The sequence below is a fragment of the Hippopotamus amphibius genome, chromosome 4 (genome assembly GCF_030028045.1).
Source record: "Hippopotamus amphibius kiboko isolate mHipAmp2 chromosome 4, mHipAmp2.hap2, whole genome shotgun sequence".
NCBI lineage: Eukaryota > Metazoa > Chordata > Mammalia > Artiodactyla > Hippopotamidae > Hippopotamus > Hippopotamus amphibius.
Window position 1 is genome coordinate 113,004,921 of NC_080189.1, and position 26,596 is coordinate 113,031,516.

A 26,596-nucleotide genomic window follows, 5' to 3' on the forward strand; every position below is an offset into this window, starting at 1 on the left:
GCAGTTGAAAAAGATCTGTAATCTTCAACTGTGAATAATATTTTTTAATTATCAGGCCTGCTGCATACTAATTTGTACCCACATATTAGATGCCTAGGAAAGGCTGCACCCAGTTTTCTAAGAGCGGGCAAAACCTTGGCGCTCTCCTAAGAGGACAGCAAGGCCCTGGAGTCCTTGCTCACTGACTCAGTTTTGTTTGCTGAGCCATTTTGCAAGTATTTAAGGTTGTGCCTGTCTTCTCCTTTCTGTAGCATCTCTTATCCTTCTGTTTTCTGCCTTAATAAGATTAGGACATGTCTCTGAGTATCTCACTCATCTGGCAGCCTGGTTCGTGGGCAGAAACTAATTCTAAATATTTTCTCATGTACGTAAATCAGGCTTCCATAGAATATAACCAAAGAAACTGATATACATGCTGCAGTTTGTAGGAACCAGGACCTCAATCCTTTGGACACAGGACATGACCTCTGCTTCCATAGCTTTGCTCTCTGTCCACGGGTCTTTGGATTACAGTGGATGACCAGTTGATTGGGAAATTTCTTTTAAACTTTCTTAAAAAGTGTCTAAGTGTTCGTGGTGCCACACGTACAGATCCCCAGAGACCCTCCTCTGCCCTCAGGAAGTCCTCCTCTTTGAGGCTGGCTACAAAATCATACCCAGTAACTTTTTCCACATGATAAAATATGCCGTATTTGACCTACAACAGCTCCATTATCCATACTTTTGAGGTGTTTTTCATTTCAGACTTAACTGGGAAAATTAGTTTAGCTGACAAGCTAACTAAACTCTCACATTTTTCTGCCTAACTTTTTTTCTTTCTCTGTCCCCCTTGGCAATTATTCTAAAATATAAAACAGTAGAATGGAAATTCTGATATTAATCACTGAACATCAGCAAGTTCACAAGACACAGAAATCTAACTCTTTTTTCCATTTTTGAAATCACTTTATCATTATGTGATTTTTTTTCTATGGTACCTGCAAGATTTTAAAGCACTTCCATGTACCTTAGTCTCTCTCCCGACACCCCCGTGACGTAGGCCCGGCAGGTATTGTTATCAGCCTTTATGGATGAGAAACAGCCTGAGTGACTCATCCAAGATCAAGGTCTCACAAGCAGCAAAAGCCAGGGCATTTACACACAGACCGACTTCCTATTTTGAGATGTTTGCAGCTGGTGACCCTGCTGGGCAGCGATCAGCCACTCCCGCATCGGGCACCTGGCCTCAGAGCGCTGGTGCTCTCATCACCGCCTCACCCCTGGAAAGCCAGTGGCCACTGAGAACTGGAGTAAAGCCCGTGCACCTTCTCAGCACCTACCCGACTTTGGGAAGGACAGGTCCCTCAGGCCACCTTGGTTGGAGGCAAAGGCGCTGTTACAAGTCGCACAGATTTCAGCTGACAGAGGAGTAAATACAAGTCCTTGTGTCAGTTTTGATGGTTATGGATTAGTTTTTAAAGATAAAAACTTCTAAAAGTCAGCCATCAGGGCTTTAAAAATAATAAACGCTGTTGTCTCTAGAGTTAAACCCGAGTTCCCATCCTGACTTATTCAGCCCTGTGAGCTTGGGCAAGTGGCTTAGGTGAGGATTAAATGAGATAACATCTGAGACCTGCCTAGTACCGTTTCTGGCACAGAAGTAAAGGCTCAGCACGTGGAGAAGACGGTGGTGGCGGTGGCGAGTGTGATTGTTCCATTCTGAATCAACCTGTAAAATGTAGAGCCCTGTGTGGAGCTGGCCGCTTCACTGGACCCCAGTGACTGACCTGCGTGTGATGGGGTGAGTCAGCTGTGGTTCCAGTGTTGAAAATTATGTCTGCTTCCTGTGCAGCCTTTTACACGTTAGCCCTTTGTGCAGCTAGGAAAGGATAAACCTGTGTAGCCCATGGAATGCCACTGACGAGTAGAGATGGAGATATTAACTTAAAGATTAGGACTCCTCTTTCTCTCAACCCCACGTAATTCCCCTAGTATTAAGCCATATGAATAAATGAAAATAGACCTGAAATTGGGTTGCATACGGTCTAAGAGTTTTCTTACATATGCACAGAAGACAGCAAGAGTAAATCAAAAGGAGGCGTATGTAAGCTGCCCCAAGAAAATGTGTGCAGTCAGGAGAATAAGGGCCATGTTTCCTTCCCCCTCTCCTCACCAGCTCACACGAGCAGCTCTCATGGACGTTGACCCAGACCAGCAAGCAAGGGCACTGTATTTTAATTAAAAAAAAAAGAAAAAAAAAAAAACCTCCCCATATTATCTTACCTACCTATAAATTTTTTACCAGTCATACCCACATTTATCAATATAAGAACCAATAAAGAAACCATTAATTAAAGTGGAATGTGCATGGTAGTTAGAAGGAGCCTTGGGCTTTGGAATCAGGCAGATCTGAAGCAGGTGTTTTAGTTTCTTTAATCCGTAGGCATTTCATATTTTATTTTATTTTATTTTATTTTATTTTATTTTATTAGCCGCACCGTGCGGCATGCGGGATGTACCCCGACGAGGGATGGAATCTGCTCCCCCTGCAGCGGAAGCACGGAGTCTTAACCACTGGACTGCCAGGCAATTTCTCGGCACTTCATCTTTAAAGTGGGATGTGATAATAACACTTTTAAAAACTGCAGAGAGTAATAGTTAACATTTATTATTTACTGCATGCTAAACGCCATATGTAAGTTTAGTTCCTTATCACAACTCTATCAGGGAGATACTGTAATTATTGTCTCTCTAAGGTGAGACTCCGAGGCTTAGAGAGACGAATACACCTGCCTAGGATCACACACCCAGTAGGTGATCGAGCGGGAACCACAGCTGCAGCCCGGGCCGTCAGCTGCTATAACTGATGTTCTTAACCACCGTCCTTTCCTACATTTAAGTTGGAAACGGGTTAAGTGAAATAATTGATGGCGCCCAGTTGAGTGACGCACCCTCAGAAGAAGAAATCATTTTTCTAATAGTGGCCTTAATCCCAAATATGGTGATTCAGGCATAGCCTCTAATTCCCCTTTATGGGCAGTAACATCATGTCAGGGTCAGGAGTCTGGTCTCTCACCTGTTTCAAGAACCAAACTCACTTTCTATGGGAAACATACTGAGAGCAATGTGTTAAATAGTCACGGACTGAACCACAATAGCTTTAGCTGTGAGAAGCCTAATAGAAAGTTTCAGAGCAGCTTAACGTTTTATTATAATTTTGTGTTTGTGTCAGTGAGTATATTACATGACTTAATTTCTAACCGTGGCTCTTTGGGATTTAGATGAATGTTACAGGACTACTTTAGTTAAAATTTACTCTTGGTATTTTCAGTGAAAACATAAATAAGAAAACATGTCATTGTTTATGTTATGTGGAATTGAAGGTTCACATAACCTTATATAGAAGACAAGCCAAAATCCATCTTTATGCTCTTACTGGAGTATGATCTGAAAAGACCCGGTAGAGTTTCTGCCCAAAACAGTGACGTCACAGACTGTAGACAAAAAGCCCCAGTACTGGGCCTCGAAGAGCCTGGGCTTTGGCACTCAGACTGACCTGGTTTCCAGTCCCGGCTCTGCCACTTTTTAGTTACTCATCAGCCTCTCCTAACCTCTGACCCTCTGCTTCCTTCCCTCTCTCCCTCCTCCCATTCAGCATCAGGAAGAGACGTATCATCATAAAGTATGCTTTCCCTCTGTTTAAAAACAATTTTATACCTGCTCTAAGAATATTTTGGCTTTTAAAAGGTCTTCTCTTCTGCCTTCTCATGGGAAACACTGAGTGAAGACTAGTTTATGTCATGTAAGATGCACAGATGACTTTATAGCTTCTGTACAATAACCAATAATGCTGATAATCCACCCACAGATAACTGAGATCTGTTTATAACGGAAAGCCCATACCTTCTATAAAGGAGCCCCCCGTTTTTCTCCTGTTGACCCATGAATTGTTTTATTTGAGCTAACATCAGCGACTGAGTGAACTAGCCCAGATGGTGAACGACATCAGCGCACACTTGGTGTTTACTGCGTGCATACACTCGGTCCCGGCCAGGCCTGGCCGACAACTCTGCGGGGGGAGAGCTCAGAAACCGCACAGGAAGATGGGGTAACTTGCGGACAGGCTGTGACAGGACAAGGCCTGTCTGAATAAAGCCCATGTCCTTTGTCCCTCAGACTGGCTTCTCAGGTCCACGGCGGAAGCTGGCGAGGGCATGAGGACGGCTCACAGAGTCAGGGGCCATCATGGTTCTAGAAAACCTTAGTCCCTGCTTGGCCCATAGTGAGCTCCCGCTCAGCTGCCGTGTTTTAAAGGACAGGCAGTGGCGGGCCTTGAGGCTTGAATGATTTCAGTCATCAGAGCAATTAAAATGTCTCATGTTTCTCTAGTCTACTCCAAATCCCTTAGCATCTGCCCCGAAATAATCTTTTATTGAACTTAAACAGCTTTAGAGAAAAAATGAGAAGCGGTCTTCCTGGCGTGTGCCTTTGACAAAAGGTCTCCTTCGTCTTTCCTTTCTATTTAAAGTACCGTTGACTCGTTTCCAGGCTTTTCTCATCAGCTTCCATGATTAACTAGTGAAATGAAGGGTTTCAGTAAATAAAATAACCCCAGTAGGAAGGGGGAAATATTCCTGTCCTGTTTCTTATAACTGTCTCTTCCAGTACCAATGTATAAATGAGTACGTTTGAATTTATAGAAGTTTCCCGGAGGCCGCCCCCAAGGCTTCAGAGGCATGAGCTGAGCACTTACTGAAAGCCCCAGTCCTGTTCCATTGTCCTCACTGGGTCCGCTTGTACTTGACCACAACTGTAGACCTTCTGACTGTTTAATATCTTGAACAGTTTATCAGTGTTAGGCTATGTTTCTGAATGGAAATAATGTCAAAGACCTTCAGCGTTAAGAGAGACAACAGGATGGTTAGCCGTTGTCACAGTTCATTCCGCATGTAAAATATTAGGTTATTAAATTCAGCTTTTCACCGGTACTATTTCTGGGTGTTTTTCTGACATATTAGCATAGATAGGCATCTTGAACTAGTGCTGGCTGAACTTGCAGCCACCCTACCTAGCACACATATATAGATTTTTTTTTTTTAATGAAAGAAGTTTAACATTAAAAAAATAGAAAGTAAAACTTGGCCAGATTATATTGACAAAGCTGCCCATTACCTTTGCAGAAAGTCCCTGTCAGAAGATAAACTTTAAAGCTGGAATGCATGAAAGAGTTCCAAGATAGAATTTAAATTTAAACTGATTCTTTATAGATAAGCTTTTTAAAAATCCACCTCTTTGCTTCAAGTCAGGATTTTAAAAATAAATTTCCCCTTTAAATCTCTTGAGCGATTTTCATTTTTTGCAAGGCCGCACTGCTGGTGTCCTGGAAAAATGGAGAGTTAGAGCTTTATCAGTTGGTGCCCTGAGGTATGTGGCAAAGAAGCTAAATCCTTGAAGATTAGCAAAAAAAATGCAGCACATGGCAATAAGGGGCTTATATGACTACTAGTATTAGTTCAGGTGAAAGAAGTATTGCTTATACATAAAACTGGACAAATCCACTGACAATGTATTTTTAGTTAGCTACAAAGGAGTCTTATATTACTGGACTTTGCCTCTTTGGTGAATTGGGAAGCTTAGTAATCCACTGTAAATGCTCTTCTGCGCGACCCAATTCTCAGCATCACTCTAAAGTACTGTTCTTTTATTTTAACCCTTACAAGCTCACGTTTCCCCCAGATTTTGGCTTGATGCCATTAAAGGCAGCATCAGTCGTACTATTTAAGTAATTGAAGTCATCGTAATCTAGTTTGCTGGTTGCTGGGATGGGCACGTGAGAAATTATTTCATGATTATAGGAGACGTCCCTGTGTTTCCATTGGGGTGGGCATTTAGACCAAGTCAACATAAACAAAAGTCTGCAGAGAAATTTTTCTTTAGAAACTGTACTTTTTATATCTACATTGTTAGCATCCTTCTTAGTCTTTTTCTACACTTGCTTGAATTTTATCTTTAAGTTAAATCGTCTTTAACTTCTTTAAGAATGAAATTAAAGTATTTGACTATTTTTAGGTAGGGTAGCCATATGTCCTGGTTTGCTTGGCACAATCCAATTTACACCTGTTACGTGGTGTAAAGAACAGCTTCTGGTTTCAGTCTCAAAGGTGTCTCTGTCTGGATGATGTAGTCACTCTAATTACAGGGAAAACTTTGAGCTGAGGTAACAGGTTCTGAGTCATTCATTAATTCAACAATTTTACTAAATATCTGTTGCCCTCAGGGCACACTTATACCGTTTTTAATCTGACTTATAAAATAGCTCTCCATTTTTGTTTGCTTTTATTTTTACATATTGTACCATGTAACCTAGTATATGTCATTCCTCATAAAAGACATTGACAAAGAAACTGAATAGCTCCGTGCAAGACATCAGCATTACCAGAAAAAAGGACTCAAAAATGTGTGGCAAAGAGTCACGCGTAGCATGGCAGAACAGAGGGTGAGTTGGGTGCCGGGAGAACTGGATTTCAGTCATTTCCTTACTAACTTTGTAACTCTGGCCAAACCGCTTAATCTTTCTGAGCCCTCAGTACGTGTGAGTAGTAACAGCTTCCACACCCACCTTACAGAGTTGTGAAGATCCAATTGGATTATGTATGCGGGACGCACTTTGTAAAGTGCTGTACAAGGTCGTTATAATTACTGTGTGCTGTGGTAATGAAAATGGACCAGAACACAATGTGAAGCGTAATAATAGTAAAGAAGATTTTTTGAAAGGTAGTGCAAACAGCTTTATTTTGTAATGAGGCTTAAGAAGGGGCTATTTAAGTGCTTCAATAATAGTATTGTGCATTGAAGGAATATGAAGTATTACTCCCAATACTCACATCACTTATGAGTGTGTGACCCTAACATTTTTTGGACTTGAAGAAATATAGGAACTTTATATAATTTATCATTCTCTGAATTAAAAAAAAATCTATATTCAATTCTAGTTTTGCTATTTTTGTGACCTTAAAGGAGAAAAGGAAAAGGAAACAGAAACCTGGTTGCTTCGTGTAGAATCGGTTTTCCCTGTAAAACGGAAACCGTAGATGGGCACCCATGCCGCCTGTTTGTTAAAGAACCTAAATGAGAACATCTGAAAAATGACCAAACACAGTGCCTGGCAAACATTAAGTGTTTCATAAATGTTTGTTTTGGATATGTTTGTTTCTTTTCCCACAGATAACACAAAATGGTGAGAAAAATATAGAAGCCTGAGTAGTTTACAAAATAAGCCGGACCGTTGGTATTCAGATTTGTTTAGCTATGGAACCCTGTGTTCAAAAAAAAAAAAAAAAAAGAGGAGAAAGTGAGCACAAAGGTTTTCCACGGGTCTTGCTCTGCCCCTACCCCAGTGACCCTTAATCCCCAAGGATCTCTACTGGACTAAGAATTTGGCAAAAGAGACATCTGCCAAAAGTGAGACCGTTTAGAGGAGCAGGTTTCTGTGGGGAAGTTGGTAAGTTAAGGTTTAGATGTGATGAGATGAGGTGAAATCCTTATAGGATATTTAGTTGAAGATGTCTAGTGGGCAACTGGTCTAGAGAGGGAGATTTCAAAGACATGCATTGAACACTTACGATTGAGGGAGTTCCCTGGCGGTCCAGTGGTTGGGACTCAGTGCGCTCACTGCAGGTGGCCCAGGTTCGATCCCTGGTTGGGGAACTAGGATCCTGAAAGCCGCATAGCACAAGTTAAAAAAAAAAACCTTAGGATTGAGACCATGGACATGGATGAGGTTAGCGGAGGAAGCAAGGGATGACGAGAGGAGAGGACTTTGTTAGGGACAGGGGAGGAGTGTGATGAAGACCTCTGTGGAGAGGCAGGCAGGGACATCAGGAAAGATGAGTGTCTAGAAAGAGTGGTTTTAGTGGCGTGGTTGGGCCAGAAAGTAGAGTGGAGTTGGGTGAGGAATGGAGGAGAGATGGAGATGACAAAGTGAAGGCTAGAAAGTGTGACAGGTTGTCAGCGAGAGGTTGAAGGGGAAGTCAGTTTTTTAGAAGGTAGAGCTGAGCGCATTTGAAAGCTAGATGAAAATAATGAATTGCCCTGAGAAGTGGAAGATGCTACAAATGAGGGAGCTTCTTTCAGAGACTCAGGAGACGGACTCTGGTGTAACTGTGGGTGTGGAGAAGTTTGTAGGAGATTGAAGGCGTTCTGCCTGGTGGCCTCAGTATTTTTTCCTGATGGGTTTGAAGAGCAAAAGAGGAAGGAAATCCTTGGATGGGTCTTAAAAGTGGTGAACATTTGAAATCATTGCTTCCAATTAACTTTTAAAATAAATCTTAAGCACTCATGTGTCAGACCCTACGATAGGCAGTGGGAGGTAGCAGCAAACAGAACAGGCATGGTCTCTGCTCTTGGCTAGTTTAGCCGGGAATCCAAATAAGCAGATACTGTTAAAGGCATAGATGACATTGAAGTTTTGATGGCAGAAGCTTGCACAGTTTAAAATTTTTTCTTGGGACTTACCCAGTGCCCTAGAGAATGATTTTAGATTGGCCTGTACAAACGGTGAGATGGCGAGAGGCGAGGGAGCAGGGGCACTTGCAGGGTGGGTGGTTCCCTCAGCAAGCATCGGTCGAGTGCCTCCTGTGTGCCGCGCACTGTTCTAGAGGATGATTGAAGTCATAGATCTTGATGTGACAATGGGTTAAAAAATTTTTTTAAAAAATCAAGAAGGAGACAGGTAAAAACATACGAAAGAATAGGGGATTTGATCGTTGTGCGTTATATTGATTGTATGATATACTAGATTGAGCACTATGTTATAAATTCCTTCCCCTGTAGAACCACTGCACTGTCCTGTTATGACTTAACTCCTGAGTTTGAAATACATAAATCAGTGGTTTCTGTTAGTTGTCACAGTGACTAGTAGTGTCCCCCTGCAAGCAGCAGTGCCCACACCAGGGATGTTAAGCATCTGGCAGTGCCTGGGACAGTCCCACTCCACAAAGAACTGTCTCACCAAAAATGTCAATAAAACCCCTGTTGAAAAACTCTGATATAGATAATAATTTGAACTGCAGAGCTTTTGTTCATTTTGTACATTTAAAATAATGACTTAACTGTATAGGCTCTTCACGCCAGAAATCGTGGTGAATCCCTTTGACACCATACTTAATTTGTATATTCCCTTTCTGATTATTAGCGCAAATGTTTGTGAGATCTTCAGTTATTTAGCATTCATTGCCGTCACCATAAATCCTGTCTAAATATGTGTCTTGTCTCTTACAGCATTTTAGATCATTTTTCTACCAGCCAAAAAGTAGAGCAGTTCAATGCTGTAATTACACTTGGTGTGTCCGTTTTCTTATATGACATTGTAAACGTAACATGAGTTTAATGTTTTTCAAGACCCATAAATAGAGGCACTTTATCATGTAGTGAAGCTATCACTGCATTTTTTCCCGTTTATATTAAGTCTGGCAGGTACGTAAATGTTCTACCAAATGACCTAGGTAACAATTTTTTTGTTTAAAAATTCTGACAATAAAATCCAAGAAATTAGTCAAAACCAAGAAAATACAGAAATAGCTCCCATATTTACTGAAGTGTTTAAAGTTTGTGAAATTTCTCATGGTGCTTGGTAGCCTTCAGTTGTTGAGAAATGAAAACAAAATAGCCCAGGTTATCTTTACATCTAGCATTTTAGCCACATTTGAAACTTAAAAGCTTATTGAGTTTGTGGGGATAAGGAAGTAGGAGAAAAGGGAGGAAGTACTTTGTTGAAAAAACTGTGTTTAACTCTAACTGTAGTATCTTCAACAGATAAAAGTGGAGCCAGTGGTCCCAGCCCCGAGCCCAGTGATCCCCAGATTGACTCTCAGAGTTGGAGCGGGCCAAGACAAGATGTAAGTACAGATGTTTCCATTTAGAGTGCAGTAGAGGGAACTTAACCTTCTCAACTCTTTTCTAATGGATTTAGAACTTCACAGACCTTTTGCAGTGTGGACAGGTAAGGGGTCAAGCTTTATTTTGAGAAGTCTTCGTTTTTTAATTTTTATTGGTTTCTTCCTCAGAGTAAAAGCTTTATTCAGCATATAGGATCCTCCCTCCCACCTCCCCCAGCTCTTTTTCAAAGACTAGCACAGGACATTGTTTCTGCATAGTTTGTAAGGCCTGGTTATCTGAAAAATAAGAAACTATGTATTGAATGGACGGACTGCCATGTTACACCCAGGAAGATGTAATGTGAAACCTTCTCAAGTGTGTGTTCTCTGTCACCAGAACAAAGAGTGAAGACTGTCTTCTTGCTCACATGCCACGTGGTTTTATTCCGTGCATGTAAACCAAGGATACTGCCAAAGGCTTGGTGGAACAGTGTATGATAGTAACAACTGAAGTCTGAATTGTCTGCTCTTTTTTTTTTTCTTTTTTTTTTAAAGAGCGAACTGGAAATGTAAACCCCATGTTTACTGTTTATTTTCTTAATTTTCACGGAATCATCACATCTACCCACCCTTCTTCATAGTAAATTAGTTGGCTATGTTTCTTTTATTCATTTTGAGGATATGAATTAAGGCCTACAGTCCTCTTACCTGATCCTAAGAGGGTGATGAAACATTGGGGGTTTTTTGGGGGTTTTTTTGTTGTTGTTGTTTTGTGGGTTTTTTTTTTTTTGATGAATCATGTTGAAAATCGTACTTCTAAAAATCATACTATACATCATTTAAATGAATTTTAAAAGCTCAAAGTACAAGTTTACAACCTTATTTTTTTACCAGTAAGCCTGAAAATGGATGTTTACATCGCAATCAAATATTATGCAGAAAATAGGCTTACAAGGCATTTAACTTGCATTCAGTTTTCATAAAAATGAAAGTAGTAGCCATGAACTTATTTAGTAGATAGAGTAGACAACAGGAAATTTGTTTTTCGTTCTCATGGTTTGTTCCATCTTAAAGTTTGTGTAGCACGTAGTGTAGCTGCTGCTTCTGTTAATTCCAAGTGTAATTCAAAGAAAAATGCCAGCATCATTCCAGTGAATGGTGGTGTAGGGCGAATGTGGCCTTCTAGGAGAGTGCATATTCTTCAGAAGATGGAAAGAAGAAAATCCACATAGTTCATGCTTGTCTTACCTAAATTACATGTGTGATTTCCACATTACTCGTTTTGGTTGTGCTAGTAGAGACCTAGACAGTCGGCGGCAGTACTGCTGACAAGCTTAGAAAATGTAGCAAAAATACTGTCGATTGACCTCTTTTTAAACCAGATTCTGGCGCTGGTGCCCTCTGTGTTACCTACAAAAATCGTAGCGACATCCTTATCCCTCAGCCGTTAGAGGACAGAGGGCTGGTTAACGAAGAGACCCAACCACAGTGCCCGTACCTGCTGTCCCCTTGGCAGTCCTGTCCTTGGGTTCACTGCTCTAAAGGGAAGATGCTGGTTATCGTTCGACAGTACTTTTCTCCTTCCTGTTCATGTTTATTCCAGTTTTCTCATGACTCACCATTACTTCATCTTTCTTTTCACACAGAAGTTCGACTCGCTTATTCCTGTAGAGAAATAAAGTTTGTAAAAAGGCATTGATAATAATATTCATCTCATCTGCCCTTAAGCATCTTTTAGTGATTCTATTGACTCATTTCTTTTCCTCTCAATAAATCACTTATATACCTAAGATATTGGAAGATGTGAGAACTAGATCCTATGACTCTGGAACAGAATGTCCAGTATTAGGGAGATTATAGTACCCAGACGTTCCTGACAAATTGTCCTTGAAAGTACAACATTATACAACATGTAAACTTTCTGATATTTAGGTAAATAACTCCCGTATCATATTAATAGTTAATCATTTGACCAAAGTCAGACACAAGAAAATATATACTTATAATGAACAAAGGAATAAATTGAGATATATTACATTTTAAATTTAAAAAGAGAAAAAGAGGCCCAAGTCACATAGCAATAGGATTTTATATAAAATATAACTTAGTAAAGGATTTTTTGTTTGTTTTTTGTTTTGTTTTGTGTTAATGTAAATAGCACACTATGGCCATGGGCCAGTCCATCCCACTGTATGGTTTTTTTTGTTGTTGTTGTTGTTGTTGTTTTATTTATTTTATTGGCTGTGTTGGGTCTTTTTTGCTGTGCACGGGCTTTCTTTTAGTTGTGGTGAGTGGGGGCTACTCTTTGTTGTGGTTCGCAGGCTCCTCGTTGCTGTGGCTTCTCTTGTTGCGGAGCACGGACTCTAGGTGCGTGGGCTTCAGTAGTTGCAGCACATGGGCTCAGTAGTTGTGGCTCACGGGCTCTAGAGCACAGGCTCAGTTGTGGCACATGGGCTTAGTTGCTCCACGGCATGTGGGATCTTCCTGGAGCAGGGCTTGAACCCGTGTTCCCTGCATTGGCAGGTGGATTCTCAACCACTGCGCCACCTAGGAAGCCCCTCTTTCTCTTTGTTTGTTGTTGTTGTTTTTAATAAGTTTATTTATTTATTTATTTTATTGGCTGTGTTAGGTCTTTTTTGCTGTGTGTGTACTTTCTTTAGTTGCGGTGAGTGGGGGCTACTCTTTGTTGTGGTGCGTGGGCTCCTCATTGCCGTGGCTTCTCTTGTTGCAGAGCACGGGGTCTAGGCACGTGGGCTTCAGTAGTTGCCTGTGGCTCACAGGCTCTAGAGTGCAGGCTCAGTAGCTGTGGCGCACAGGCTTAGTTGCTCCGCGGCATGTGGGATCTTCCTGGAGCAGGACTCGAACCTGTGTCCCCTGCATTGGCAGGCAGATTCTCAACCACTGCGCCACCTAGGAAGTCCCCCTCTTTCTCTTTGTATTAGCGAAGACTCTTGGTTGCAAGCAACAGAAACCCTAATCAAACTAGCTCAAAGAAACAAAGTGGTTTATTTGACTTCAGGTGAAATGGTAACAAGGGTTCAAAAAGTGTGCTTAAGACCTCTGTTCACTTTCTTTTTCTCCGTCTTTCCTCTGTGTGGTGGCAAGGATGCTCCCGGTTGCTCTTGGCTGGTGTGGTTCTCAGTGCTTACAGGCTGAACCCCAGCCCCCCTTTCACAGCGTCTGTTGTGGGTTCCCATCCAGGAGCCACCCCAGTGGGAAGGAGAGAGCCCCATCAGAAGGGGAGATGCTAGCTTCCAGAAGGAAAGGACTCTCCTCCCAGAATAATGGATGAGGGGCAGGTGAAAACAACTGATAGTCTTGTATTTTATTTAGGGAAAGGCGGTCATTCATATTTTTATAACAGCTTGCTGAGGAGGCAGAGCAAGGAAGCTCTTTGGTTTAAAAAAAGAAAGATCCTTTAGAAATAAAGTTCAAGAACATTTCAGACCGTCATCCTGTCAGACTTGGAAGGCCTTTTGTTCTTCCATTTTTAATTTGTTTCCCTTCCAATAAAACTGTCTGCTTTGATTAAAAAAAAAGAAATAGATTGAGAAGTGTTGATAGTTTTCTTTGTTTTGCCCTGGTTAATTTGCCACTGATACTGAAACATTTCATAGTTGTTTTGCCTTATTAGAAGCTAACAAGAACAGTGACTCCCCCCACTGCCCGCCGCCAAGAAAAAAAATTAAGAATAAAAAAACTTGAGTGACTGTATTTAAAATTTATGGCAAATGACTTATTTTTGATACCATAGATTTTTTTTTTTTTAATTTGGCTGTGCCAGGTCTTAGTCTTTAGTTGCAGCATGCAAACTCTTAGTTGTGACATGTGGGATCTAACTCTTTGACCAGGGATCGAACCCAGGCCCCCTGCACTGGGAGAGCAGAGTCTTAGCCACCGGACCACCAGGGGAGTCCCCAAATGACTTATTTTTAATGCTAGTGAAAGATGGTAACATTACAAATGAAATTGCCTAGCAGCTGAACAATGAGAAGAGAAATTGTGGGTGGCATACATTATTCTTGCTACCTTTCATGCTTACAAATTCAACCTACCCAAACCCATATGTCTCAGTTATAATTCCAAGAGGAAGCAGGTCATTAAAACTTTTTTTACTTGGGTCTCTAGCCCTTTTCTGATTTTTCCAGACTAGGAGGTCTTGACCTCCTTAGGTCACTCTCTCATTTTTACTGAGCTAAAGTTATGATGAAATCCCCAAGTCTAATTTCTTCCCCTGGCGCATGATAGTTTGCTGATTAACACCAAAGATGCAGTGTATTCGAGAGAAAAAAATAGTATGCTGTCAGAAAAACTGGCTTCAGGTTTTGGGAGATGTTTTTAGTACCCAGTAAAACAAGTGGAAAGATTATAATCAAAGCATTTCCATCTCACTTGTAAACAATTACAGCAGTCCTTCCACGGATGCCACATTAGAAGACTGGGGAAAATTTACTGGATTCCATTCTAATGCAATTAGAGCTAATTTTGTTCTTTAAATGAATAAAAGGTCAGCTAGTAAATCTAGCTTATCTTGAGTCCAGACTTCAATAAATTGTTTTATTTAATTTGTTGTAAAAGATCTTATCCTTAATGGGTCTAGGTCTTATTAGTTCACTTAGGTTTTAAAATATTTATGACCACCTTTTTAGATATGATTTGAATGATAGTTGGAAAGTTTCTCCCCACAGTGTTATCAAGGCCAAGATCACTAATTGAGTGAATATAGGAAGGTACTTAAGATTTGTTATCTAGAAAAAGCTGATGCGGACTTCCAGAATTTAAATGTTCTTTAACCTGTGACAGGCAGAGGTAATTTAGCTGTATCATGGCAACCTTTTGGATACCATCTGACTATAATTTCCCCTAAAGATCAAACTGCTCACACTTCCAAGTGTTTAAAAAGAACGTACGATGAGGACACTCTTATATTACTGACGACAACATAGAAAATTTAAATTCTTTGCGTTCTGTTCTTCCCTGTCATTTTATGGGGCTATAACATTAAAATACTCACGTAGAGGCTTTCGAGGCGTAGTGTGATGTTTCTTCCTCCCTGTTCCCACCCCGGCCTTCGTAGCTTGTGAGGAGGAAATGCGTGTCACTGCCCCACCTCCGTGATTTAGAATATTGCAGTGCCTCTCAAATGTGGCTGCCAAAGTCTCAACACATGGGTTGGGTTGAGGGGCACGCCACCATGGGGACGGACCAGTTGCATTTCCCCTGTTTGGATTTACTCTTCGGGTTCCAGACCTGTCCCTGTCCGCGCGGCTTGTCCTCCGGGCTCAGGGAAGGAGCCCAGCAGCCCTCCTGATCGGCAGGACCCGCTCCCTCTCCATCCCCACCTTTCCTGACCCCGCCACCCCCTGCCAGAGTTCTTCCCCTTTGTCTCCACTCCTCTGTATCTTCTGCTCCTTCCTTCTCGTATCTTCCCTTCAGCCTTAGTTTCTACCATCCTAAACCCTTCCACCTTCACCAGCCTCCCCTCTAGATGTAACTTCCTCTTCTCATTCCCACTTCTCAAAGCACATGCCTTGTATGTACTTTCTTCCATTTTTTTACCCCAATTTAATTCCTAAACTCACTACATTCTGGTTTCTGCTCTGGAAACTTCTCTGAAGCGTCTCATTAAGATGACGAATGTGTCCCATAGCGGTGCTGCAGCCCTATGACTTCATCCTTCCTGCTCTTCGGATACCAGTGTCCCCCCAGGACCTTCCTGAAACTCTCTATTCCTTGTTTTTCTTTTCTTTTCTTTTTTTATTCCTTGTTTTTCTTGATACTGCATGCATCTGGTTCTCTCTCCATTGTTGCTTCTGTTTTTCTTTGATCACTTTTTCTTTCTTTTCTGGCCCTTGGCCCCACTACTCTATTCTTTCTCCCTAAAGTTTTTTTTTCACTCTTCTCAAACTGAGGCAATGATGATTCCCAACACTTTACTTCCAGTTGCAGCCTGGTCTGCCCAGTTACCTGCTAGAAAGTCCGACTGGAAGCACCAGAGGCACCTTAAACATAGCGTTTCCAAATTGAATATACCATTATTTCCCCAGCCTTTTACTCCTTATGCTTTTTATTTGTTGGTGATGACACCAGAGCCTCCATTTTCAAGCCATCTTAGTTCCTAGAGAAACTTGAAAGCAGACAAACATGCTCTCACTGGGAGAATTGGGAGATTTTATTTATGTCATAACACCAGACTGGACATCAGAAGACTAAGATGTGTACGTCTCCAGCTCCAGAAGTGTTGTTCCGAACAAAACTTAAGGAAAAAGAAAGACCCTTTCCTGGGAGGTCTCCTCTGATCGTCACCTGAACTCTCGGCATCTTATACCTCCCAGGGAGCATCTTGGGTCTCTCCTCCTTGTCTAGATGCAGGTGGTCATCAGCAACAGAGGAGGAAAGATGTCGATGTTCTATTTGCAGACCTCTGAAAGTGCCCCCAAGCAAAGATGCCTTCAGCTCAGAAACACAAGAGCCCTTAGATACCGGAGCTGTTTCAGCTCTTAGAGAGAATAATAGATTTTTCAGTTTTCCACTTTTCAAATCAAGTACGTGGCACAGATCACCCTATACCTGTCTGTGCTCTAAACTCTACCCTCTAACTGTAAAAGCTCCAGCATCACAGATACCAGAGGGGGATACCTCCCTCCCTAACTCGCAGCCGCTCCCCACCCAACAGCCATCCGGTCCCCAGCCCCTTCCAGCCTTATGTACAGTATTTCTCAGTTCCTCACCCTCTTCTTTCCTGCCACCTCTCAGAACTGCTCTCCACTCTTACTCTGTCCAGAGCCATCTGTCTGGAACCTTGTGCTTTATATGCTGTGGCGCTTCCAGACTGCTTGTGGCTTCCCATACAAAACAGGATGCTTCTCACCCGTGTTTCTTTTCTCAGGTTGTCCCGTCTGCCTCACGCGCCCCCACCCCCACCCCCCACCCCCGCCTCTTCATCAGAGTCACCCATGTTCATCTTTTAAAACTGTCATTTGTCATCAGGGAAAGTGATCACAGTGCACCTCCCCCCCCCACCCCCACCCCCCCGCTAGCCATCCTTCTTCAAGTGCCCAGAATACACTGTTTCCATCCAAAATTTTCCACTTTTTGTGCTTTACCTACCTACCCTTATGTGACTGTCTTCTCTCCCCACCTCAAGTTTCTTGGAAATTGAGGGTGTGCCCCATTCACCTTGAACCCAACTACCCAAGAGTAGGAGACATAATAGATGGTGATAAAATTTGTGAGATGAATTCACGGACTGAGACAGCCTCTCAGCCGGTGAACCATAGAACTGATTTCCACTCTGTTTGAACAAGCTTTCATAGATTTGAAGTAGTATCAAAATAAAGTGTAATTGAGTTACTTTTCCAGGGTGGCTGCAACATTAGGTGCAACTTTGGTTTTATCAAGTAAAAACCTCCTAAGTCAGAGGGCTGAAGAGGATAGAGGAAGCTTACTGTTCGCCCTGCAGTACGATGGGAAGATGGCATTTGGTGTTGAAATCTTGTCAGAGATTGCTTTCCCTTCCTAAACTGTGACTCTTGGTATTCTGCCTAACTGTAGAGGTCATTTGAATAATAAGAGGATGCTGAAAATAAGTTGCTTAAAGGAATTGGAATATCCTACAGGTGGAGTGACTTAAGTTTCCAAATGTGTTTTATTAAATAATATGAGGTCAGTCTTTCTATAGTCTATGTAAAAGGGAAATGTGGATTTTTTTTGAAGACTTGCATTATCTGTATAATAACAGATGCACCACTCATATATTCTGAATCGATGAAAAATAACCCCCCTCAATTTGAAAACGAAATTATCAGAGTAGCTTTTCTCCTAGAACACACCATTGATTGCCCATCTTTGGGTCTCTATGCTGTATGTACTTAGGATTTTAATCAAATACTTCTTCTTTAGCCCACAAAGGTGAAAATCCACATTATATATGTGTGTATATATCTCCCTATATCACATGCTATAAATATATATATGATTTTTTTTCCATGCAATTTACAGAGGAAGATAAAAATTCATGTAAAGCATGGTGATTTTTGGTGAAGACACAGCAGCTATTATCAAATTTTAATATATTTTAAAGTAGTAGTGTTGGGTTTTCCAAGCATGACTTCAGTGATAACTGAATATTATAACACTCCAGTGAGATACAAATCTTAATCACAATCTTGTTTATTTTTCTAGTTCACTGAATGTCATCTTATTGCTTTTAAGGTTTTCAAATAGCTGGGATATTATTTAACCCCAAAATGAATGAATGGAGTGATCGTCTTTTATGGTTAACTTGCAACTTTAGCATACGTCCATGTGAAAGCATCTCACCCTCCTCTGTAGACTCCAGACTCAGAGAGTATTTGAAGTGAGATTTCATCAGTGTTGAATGTTCAGTTTCATTTGGTTTGGCTTTTTCTCACTAAAGGTACCCTTTCTTTCCTGGAAAGAAGCAGAAGCTTTTCTGATATCACAAAATCTTTTAGAAATTCTGACTCCAGGTAATTTGGTTTTTGAAAAGAAACCTGACAGTGCACTAGAAAATACCCTCACGGTTTTACATTTTTTAAAAATTGTTTTGATTATATACATAGTAAAACTGTGTCGGAGATACACTCGTGCAAATGGTGAGTCAGATGTTGGGTCTCCTCTTGGAAACATAGATGTAAACAATCGTAACAGGAGGTAGAAAGCGTTGACGTCTATGAGAGAAACATCTCAAGTGATGCAGAAGTTCAAGATGATTACTTCCAGCCAGGAAGGATCAGAAAAGACTTGGGTGGAACAGAATTTGAGGAAGATCCAAAGTGCTGTCTTCCTAAAGTCACCTAAAGTAGTTGTGTGTGTCTGGTTGTGTCATCAACAAGATACATTGATACATTGCAGTTCATTCATTTCCATTTACTTTTGACTTGTAGGCAATTTTATAAATTAAATTTTTTGAATATGTAAGACATTTACTTGCCTCCAAAGTTGAAACTGTGTAAGAAGATATATTCAGAGTCCTGCTTTCTGCCCTGTCCCTCTACCTTTAGCCTCCTTGCCCTGTAGCTTACCATTTTTGTTTAATTACCCTTTTATATATCTTTTTAAAAATACTATGAGGGAATACACATTATTTATTATTTATGTGAGTATTCATGCCCTTTTAGGGTATTTTAGAGATTTTGAACATTTGACAATAGAAGTCTAATCATTTGGGTATCTCCTTTGGAAATGGAGATTCTACAGTGGCTGTATTTTCCTCTAATTACTTCATGCAATCTGTTTCATTTTTCAAATAGGTCATGCCTGAATTAAAAGATTAAATGTTTGCCACTTAGTATGTACTTGGGCTATGACAAGATAAGATGATGTAAATATTCAAGAGGCAAGCCCCGAGCTTGAGGAAGTAAATCCATTTACAGTTATGTGCTGATTACGTGAGTGCTGAAATTTGAGCTGTGAGGATCCAGAAGAATAAGGATAAAGACTGATGTGAAGAGTCAGCATAGCACTGATTCTCACAATTGTCTTTGAGTGTTTGTTCCTTTTGATCACATGTGAAATAGGGAAATGACTGTGTTACAGTTTAGCATTTTAAATACAGATGCTCTAAAATATAATTTCTCCTAAATGCTGAATATTTATTTATGTACCTAAATGAGATCAATTAAATACTTGGTATATTAATTTTCTATTTCCACATAACAAATGACCCCAAAACTTAGTAGTTCAAGCCATAAACACGTTACTTCCTAGTTTCCCGTGGGTCAGGACTTCGGGTGGTTCTGACTCCGACCTCCATCAGGCTGCTGCCCAGGGCTCCGGTCACTGGAAGGCCTGCCCAGGGCTGGAGAATGCACTGCGGGCTCACATGTGGCTGTCGGCAAGAGGCCTCAGTCACTGGTCCCACGGGCCTCTTCCTAAAGCAGCTTCAACGTCCTCATGACTCAGCCTCTGCTTCCCCAGAGCATTTGATCCGAAAGAGAGTAAGGCAGAAGCTGCAGCGTCTCTCATGACCTAGCTCGGGTGTCACACAGTCGTTTTCACAGTATCCTGTTAGCTATCCAAGTCCGAGCCCACACAGGCTGTGAGGAGACTCCCCCAGGGTGGGAGGGGCCGCTGGAGGCTGCCTGCCACGCTTGGGCGCTTTATTTACGGGACTTTTACAGGAAAAGTAAGAGAGCAAAACTGTGATGTTTTATATAACCATGGACACAACGATCCAGTTTTATAGTAATATATAGTGAAACCTCAGTGGTCTTTTTTTGTTTGTTGTAAGGAGGGGTTAGTTTACAATACAACATGGGAATCTGTTTCCTGCGTTTCTCAAAAGGTGCACATTATTTCTGAGACTGATCAAAGTTCTAAATCTGAAGAAGAAAAGCGAGTTGTGGCTCGAACGTATATATACGTGTGTGTGTGTCCGTGTGTGTTTTTTTTTTTTTTAATCAAGCTGGGTTTTCTCCCAAACATGGAAGAACTTCCCTGTTGAGAAGTTTGTGTAAAATTCAACGGAGGTGCTTGCAATCGTTTTTACCTGTGGCATCGTTTTGTGACCATCTGCAAATGGCTGCTGGCTTCTCAGGGTGAGTGAGTGAGCATCGTGAGGGAGCTGTTGACCTTTGTGCAGCTCGGTAGGCAGCATGCGGACTTTGATGACTTTGATGGCTGGCATCCCAGTGTTGGCCCACAACCGCTGACTCGTGAGGATCACTCAAGTCCCCGTGCAGACATATCCAGGTGGCGTTTGCCTGTAGCCTCCGAGACTCTGTGTGGCCGGAGAGGTGAGGACAGGCCCTTTGTTGACTTGTCCAGCTGTGAGTTTGCATTACAGGCCAAGCAGCCCCTGACCCATTCTGTTTATTTCACTGTTTTGCAGTGGGGAAACAGGTAAAGAAATCCTGCCAAAAATCCTCCTCCTGCACATTTTTATGAATAACACCAGTGTTTATAGCAGCTAGAGCCCTCTGATCAAATCCTCCAAAAGATGTAATGTTAGCAGCAGGGAGCCATTGTGGGACCCAGCTGTGGGTGGTGTTGGTTACTCTGGAGACATTGCTTATTCACCAGAGAGTTCTGGAGGAGGGCCTTGCTATGCAGTTAGAGACGCGGGAACGTGCCACCAAAGGGAGGAAGGACAGAGAAAGCGCTGGGAGGTGGAGGCCAGTAGGAATCCAAAATTATTTTTACGGTGATCAAATTAGGTTGAGTAATGATAGTTTATCTCACAAGTGATGAGAAATTATAAAATGAGATAGTGTTTATGTATTTTTTCTGTGATGTTGAAAATTAAAGAGATAATAAAATAATTGTTCTTAAAACTCTGCCCCCAGGAACCACAAAAGTAACTGAGCAGCTAGAATCAAGAATAACTTTCAAACTCCAGTGAATTTTCTGGTCACATTCAAAAGAGTTGGGAAAGACAAGTCACTTCAGAGCCTATGTAATACCAATCTAATCTCTTGGAAGCAGAAAATTAGGACGTGTTGTCTCATCAGCACTTAGTACCCACTTTAATGTTTTTCCTTTTGCTACTCAGAAAATTTGAATGAGAAATATAAATAGATATATCATTACATACCAAGTTTATAGGAGTAATTTCATTGAATTGGAGGAGTACTAGGCATTTTGGGAGGATTGTCTTTATTATGAGTTATTTTCATCAAAATGCCTTTTCCGTAAATTGGAAAATAAGAAGACTTGTACAAGCAGATATTTCTGAGATTTCGGGTACTGCCCCATAAATTGATCAACAGGCTGTTTACCTCCACTGGCTGCAGTGCTAATGCTGGACCATTCTCATGGGCACCATTCACAGGCCGCACAGGTAAGGGAGAAATCTAAGAAAAATAGAAAGAAAACCTAAGAAAATAGAAAGGGGATGGAGAAAGAGGCAAGGCAGATGACGTTCGTAATGGGTTTCATACAGCTTAAAACAATTTAAAAGCATTTCGAGATAAAAGAATGAAACCTGCATGATGTGCTTGTTCCTTGCGATGGCATCAGGCTCATTCTTGAGGAATTAGAATCCATGTTGGCAAGTAGAAATCTCAGTGGTCTCGGGACTCGTTAAGTAATGTGGAAGGAAAGTAAGCAGGAAGGAATGAAGAGAGGAGACTGACCTATTTAAAAATATTTTAAACAGGCGAAAAATATTCAAAAGTAAAATAATTATTCTATAGGAGCGCTCTCCCTGTGATATTAGGCATTAAGCATATGAAAGTTGACAAATATGTATTAAGACATTGTTTAATACTGCAAATAGTTCAAAGACAAATAAGATACTACATACCTTCCTCGTGAGGAACGTACTGCCTAAGGTGGGCCATAAAGATGAGTAAGCACAGTTAGGATACAGAGCAGCTGTGAATGTTGTGTTTCTTTGAAAAGACCCAGGACTGCTATTTCAAAGAAAATACCTGAGAGCATGTGTTATAAGTGATAAAATTCAAGCTTTCAAGTGAAAGTTAGAATTTTGGAAAACAGATCATTACAAGTTGACAGCTCCTCAGTAATTTAAGGAGTTTTCGATGAGCTGGATGGTAGTAACACCAACAAATATGATTTTTTTAATATTATATAATGTGTACATGTTTGAAAGATCTGCATAACTCAGTGAAGCAATATTCCAAGTGACCAGTGCATGATGTTATAACATCATGCGTGAGTAAAATATCTATTCAGAGTGCCAGACAGAGCAATGGATTTAACTATAACAGAATATGAAAAGCTTATTGATATGGTTTCAGATTCCACATTGCTACTAACTTGTAGGAAACTACCACTTGCTTTTCATTAAAAAAAAAAAAAAGTTACCTGTTAACATGTAATGGGTTGTTACTGTTACTTTTAAATGAACTCACTAGTTATTTTTAAATTTCTCAGTCTCAATTTTTAATATGGTAAATATAGACAAGATATAATGCACATAAACAAAAGTTCTTTGGGTTTCTCAGTGTTTTTTAAGATTATAAAGGGATCCTAGGACCAAAAAATTTGGGAATTGCTACTTTAGAATTTCTTTTAGTAAGGGTCCACTGGTGGCAGATTCTCAGATTTTGCTTGCCTGAAAATGTCTGTAATTCAACCTTATTCTTGAAAGATGTTTTCGAAGACAAAGTTTATTTGTCTTTATATATTGAAGATATTATTCCACTGTCTTCTAGATTTTATCGTTGCTGTTGACAAGTCTGCTGTCATCTGTTTCTTCTTTGAAAGTAATTGTCTCTTTTTCCCTTGGGCTCTTTTCAGACTTTTCTCTCTGTGGTATTTTATTGTTTCACTCTGATAGATTTTATTTATCTTGCCTGGGATTTGTTGGGCTTCTTAAGTCTGTGGATTAGTATCTTTCATCAGTTCTGTAAAAGTCTCAGATATTCTTTGTTAACATTCTGCCACTGTTTCATTCTATTTCTAGAGTTATGATTAAACAATACTAATTAGACCGTTTTATCGTATTTTCTTTGCCTCTCCAGGCTACATTCTAGATAATTTCTTCTGGTGTGTTCAGTTTATAGTTCTCCCATCCACTGAGTTTTAAATTTCAGTTACTGTACTTTCCATTTCTATATGGTCTGTTTGGATCAAATCTGCTAGGTTACTCTGTGTAGCCTCCTGTTACCTACAGATAGTTTCAAGTTTTACCTTTTATTTTTTTAAACACTGTAAGCAGAGTTGTTTTGTAGTTGATAATGGTAGTATCTGCAGTCTTTATGGGTCTCTTTATACTGTCTGTTATTTCTGCTGGTCCTCCCTGTTGCATCCTTGCTTCCTTATATGTTTAACTTTGATTATGTGCTACTCTTTTTCTTAAATTATTGTCTGTAATAATAATATGAAGTCTAGATTTTAAGTTACTTTCTCTCAAGATGACTAGTGCTGGGTACTGAGGCGCATTGCAAGTCCAAATCACTTTAAATACAGTGTCCTGGGCCACCCAAGTTGAGAATTCATGAGATCTGATTCATTCTTGCTTAACTGGTATAGCCAGTTTGGGAATCCTTAATGTGAGGAGGGAGTTGTATTAGTCTTTCCACTTTGACAGGGCTTGAGCTTTGAAAACCTGTCCTCTGTATCAGAACCAAAGATCAGACTCAGCTGATGCACAGATGCCCTCAGAGTGAAACATCTGTGTTCTATCTACCTCTGTGGGTTCCTGCTTTTCCTTTACTTTTGGTTCCAGCACCCATATTTTAAACCATTTTGGAAAACTGCCTCCCAGGATAGTGTTTTTAAATTTTAGTCTAACCGTAAGAATAGGGGGTGCTTGCCCTATGCATGTAAATGCCATAGTAATAACCTGGACCTCACACCTTATATGTAAGGGAAACCTCACTCAGTAAGCACTGAGAGACAGTAGAGTGTAGCTGTTAAGATCACGGGTTCTAAAATCAGGCTGCTTGGGTTCTGCTCTATAGTAGTCTGTGAACTTGTGCAAAGCACTAATCTCTGTGCCTTGGTTTCTTCCTCTACAAGAGAATAATAATATCAGCATTGTTACCTCATTTGGTTGTTACGAGGACCACGTGAGATAGGCAGGTAAACATTCAGCAGTGCCGGCACACACTTGGCTTTCCAGAGCTCACAACAGCTGGGAACTTGGTGAGTGCTGGGCAGATAGTCACCGTGAATTATGGTAAACATCTGCTGAGTGTCTGAGTGTCTCCTGCGCAAACAGCCCGTGTTGAATTCCCCTGGTCTTCGGCTACATTCGAGTTAGGAAGGCGATCACCCTCACATGAAGCCAGCAGAGAGCAAGTGACAGCACTGATTATTTGCTTACATGATGATGGAGTTTTTGAAATGCTGTTTTATTATAGTCTTCTGACCAAAACAGCAAAGAGTCAGTGCTTTGCAGGGGAGGTGTTTCGTAAACGAGGATTTTGAGGAAGAGGCCCTGTGTGGTCCGGTCGTGATGATGCCAGGGGTGACATGATCAACGCCATGACACTTCGCATTCGTACCTCCTTCGTGACGTGTTCCTCCCTGTTCTCACCGCAGCCCTCGCAGGCAGAGGTCTTTATTTACACGTTGTTGATAGAAAGCCAGGTCTAGGAAGGTCCGTGTGGGACCGCAGGAAGAGGGAGGTCAGTGCATCCATTTCAGAGGGCAGCTCCGCCTGGCCCCACGGCTTCACGTCTGGGAACGTCACCTGGGGAGGCTCATGACCACGTGCACAGGTTAGCATGCAGCATTAACAAGGTAACACGTCATAGAGCCGATAGGGCGATGGGCACAACCCCTGTGACGTGTTCATCCCGTGGAGACTGCACAACAGTTAAAGTAAGTGACACACGTGCAGGAATCAAGACACGTAAATCCAGGTGAGCAGCCAGTAGGTAAACAGGTCTAGGGACCTGAGGCACGCCACGGAGATTATAGGTAACAGTCCTGTGCTGTAGGTGTCGAGGGGGGTGAGAGACTAGATCCACACTGTTCTCTTCACAAAAAAGAAATGATAATTGCATGAAGTGATAAAGGTATTAGCTAAAGCAACTGCAGTAATCGTATTACAGTTCACAAATGTGTCAAACAGACACAAATGCAAACTTACACAATGCTATGTGTTGATTATACCTCAACTACGAGAAAACTGAGGAAAGCGTGTTGCAAAAAATAAATATAGTGTAAATTGTTTATATACTTGAAATGCACAAAACAGCAGTACTGTATGCATTGTTTATGAGTATCTGCAAAGGCAGAAAAAGTTCAAGGAACAAAAATACAGAAACACACCTGCCAGCGGGAGGACAGTGGTTCCTTCTGGAGGTGGGAGGCAGAGAGACTGGAAGTAAATATGTTTTCTCTATACTTGAAATTATGTATACTTTCCCCACCAAATAAAGGAACTTTGTTTAAAAAGAAGAAGAGTTTTAGAATCAGACTTCAGTCCAAAGCCTGCCCAAGTTCCTTTTTCTCTCTAATCCTGTTTCCTCGTCTATAAAACAGGGTCACTATAACTTCTTTGAAGTTGTTGTGAGGACTGGGTGAGGTGATGTATGGAAAGCACCTAGAGCTTAGAGGCGCTCAATAACTAGCACTTTTAAATGAGTTACCCAAGGTCACATGCTGACCTGTAGAAGACATAGGGTTTGACGTAGGTATCCTGGCTCTGAGTTCTGGTTCTTCTTCCCCGGCATGGGTTCTATGAATAAGACAGTGTTGAGGAAGGGACAGTGCAGTACACAGCTCTAATCACAACTTGGTAACATCACCGGGAAAGGAGCTGGAGCTGCTGCCTCCCTCCTAGGGAGTTCACTCCCCTGCCTGACATCTCTCCCAGCCGAGACCGTGACCGAGTAAGTGGAGAAGCAGGTTGGTGAAGGTCCTTGAACCCTGAGCTCTGTCGCTCTCTGGACTCTCCAGAGTCTTTTGCTGCTAGGAGAACCAAGTGATTGTGCGATCATGTTTTTAGCTACCTGGCTTGACTCAGTTGTGTGTTTTGACTTTTCCTTTTCTCTCTTTTGTTGACAGTGTCATCAGCAAAGTGGTCCCAGCCCCCGAGGCTAAGCCGGCGCCTTCTCTGAACAGACCCAAGACGCCACCGCCCGCGTCAGCCCCCGCCCCCGTGCCTGCGCACATCACCCCCGCCCCGGTGCCTTTGCCCCTCCTGGCCCCGGCCAGTGTGCCCCCCACCGGGATGCCCGCCCCGGCCCCCGCCGCCTCGGGAGCCGCCAATTCCAAAGCCCCCGTCCGGAGTGTGGTCACAGAGACAGTCAGCACTTACGTGGTGCGCTGCTTTCTATTTTTGGAGTATTTAAGAAAAA

General features: G+C 41.5%; 1 protein-coding gene across 2 annotated transcripts in view; it reads left to right on the forward strand.

Moving 5' to 3' along the window:
* The window catches only part of TAF3 (TATA-box binding protein associated factor 3), a 140,103-nt gene that overhangs the window by 107,711 nt on the left and 5,796 nt on the right, over positions 1-26,596 (forward strand). For both annotated transcript variants that reach the window (XM_057733012.1, XM_057733014.1), the window contains exons 4-5: positions 9,793-9,875; positions 26,304-26,559. In XM_057733012.1, the coding sequence (XP_057588995.1) occupies positions 9,793-9,875; positions 26,304-26,559 (339 nt within the window). The remainder of the gene's footprint in view (positions 1-9,792; positions 9,876-26,303; positions 26,560-26,596) is intronic.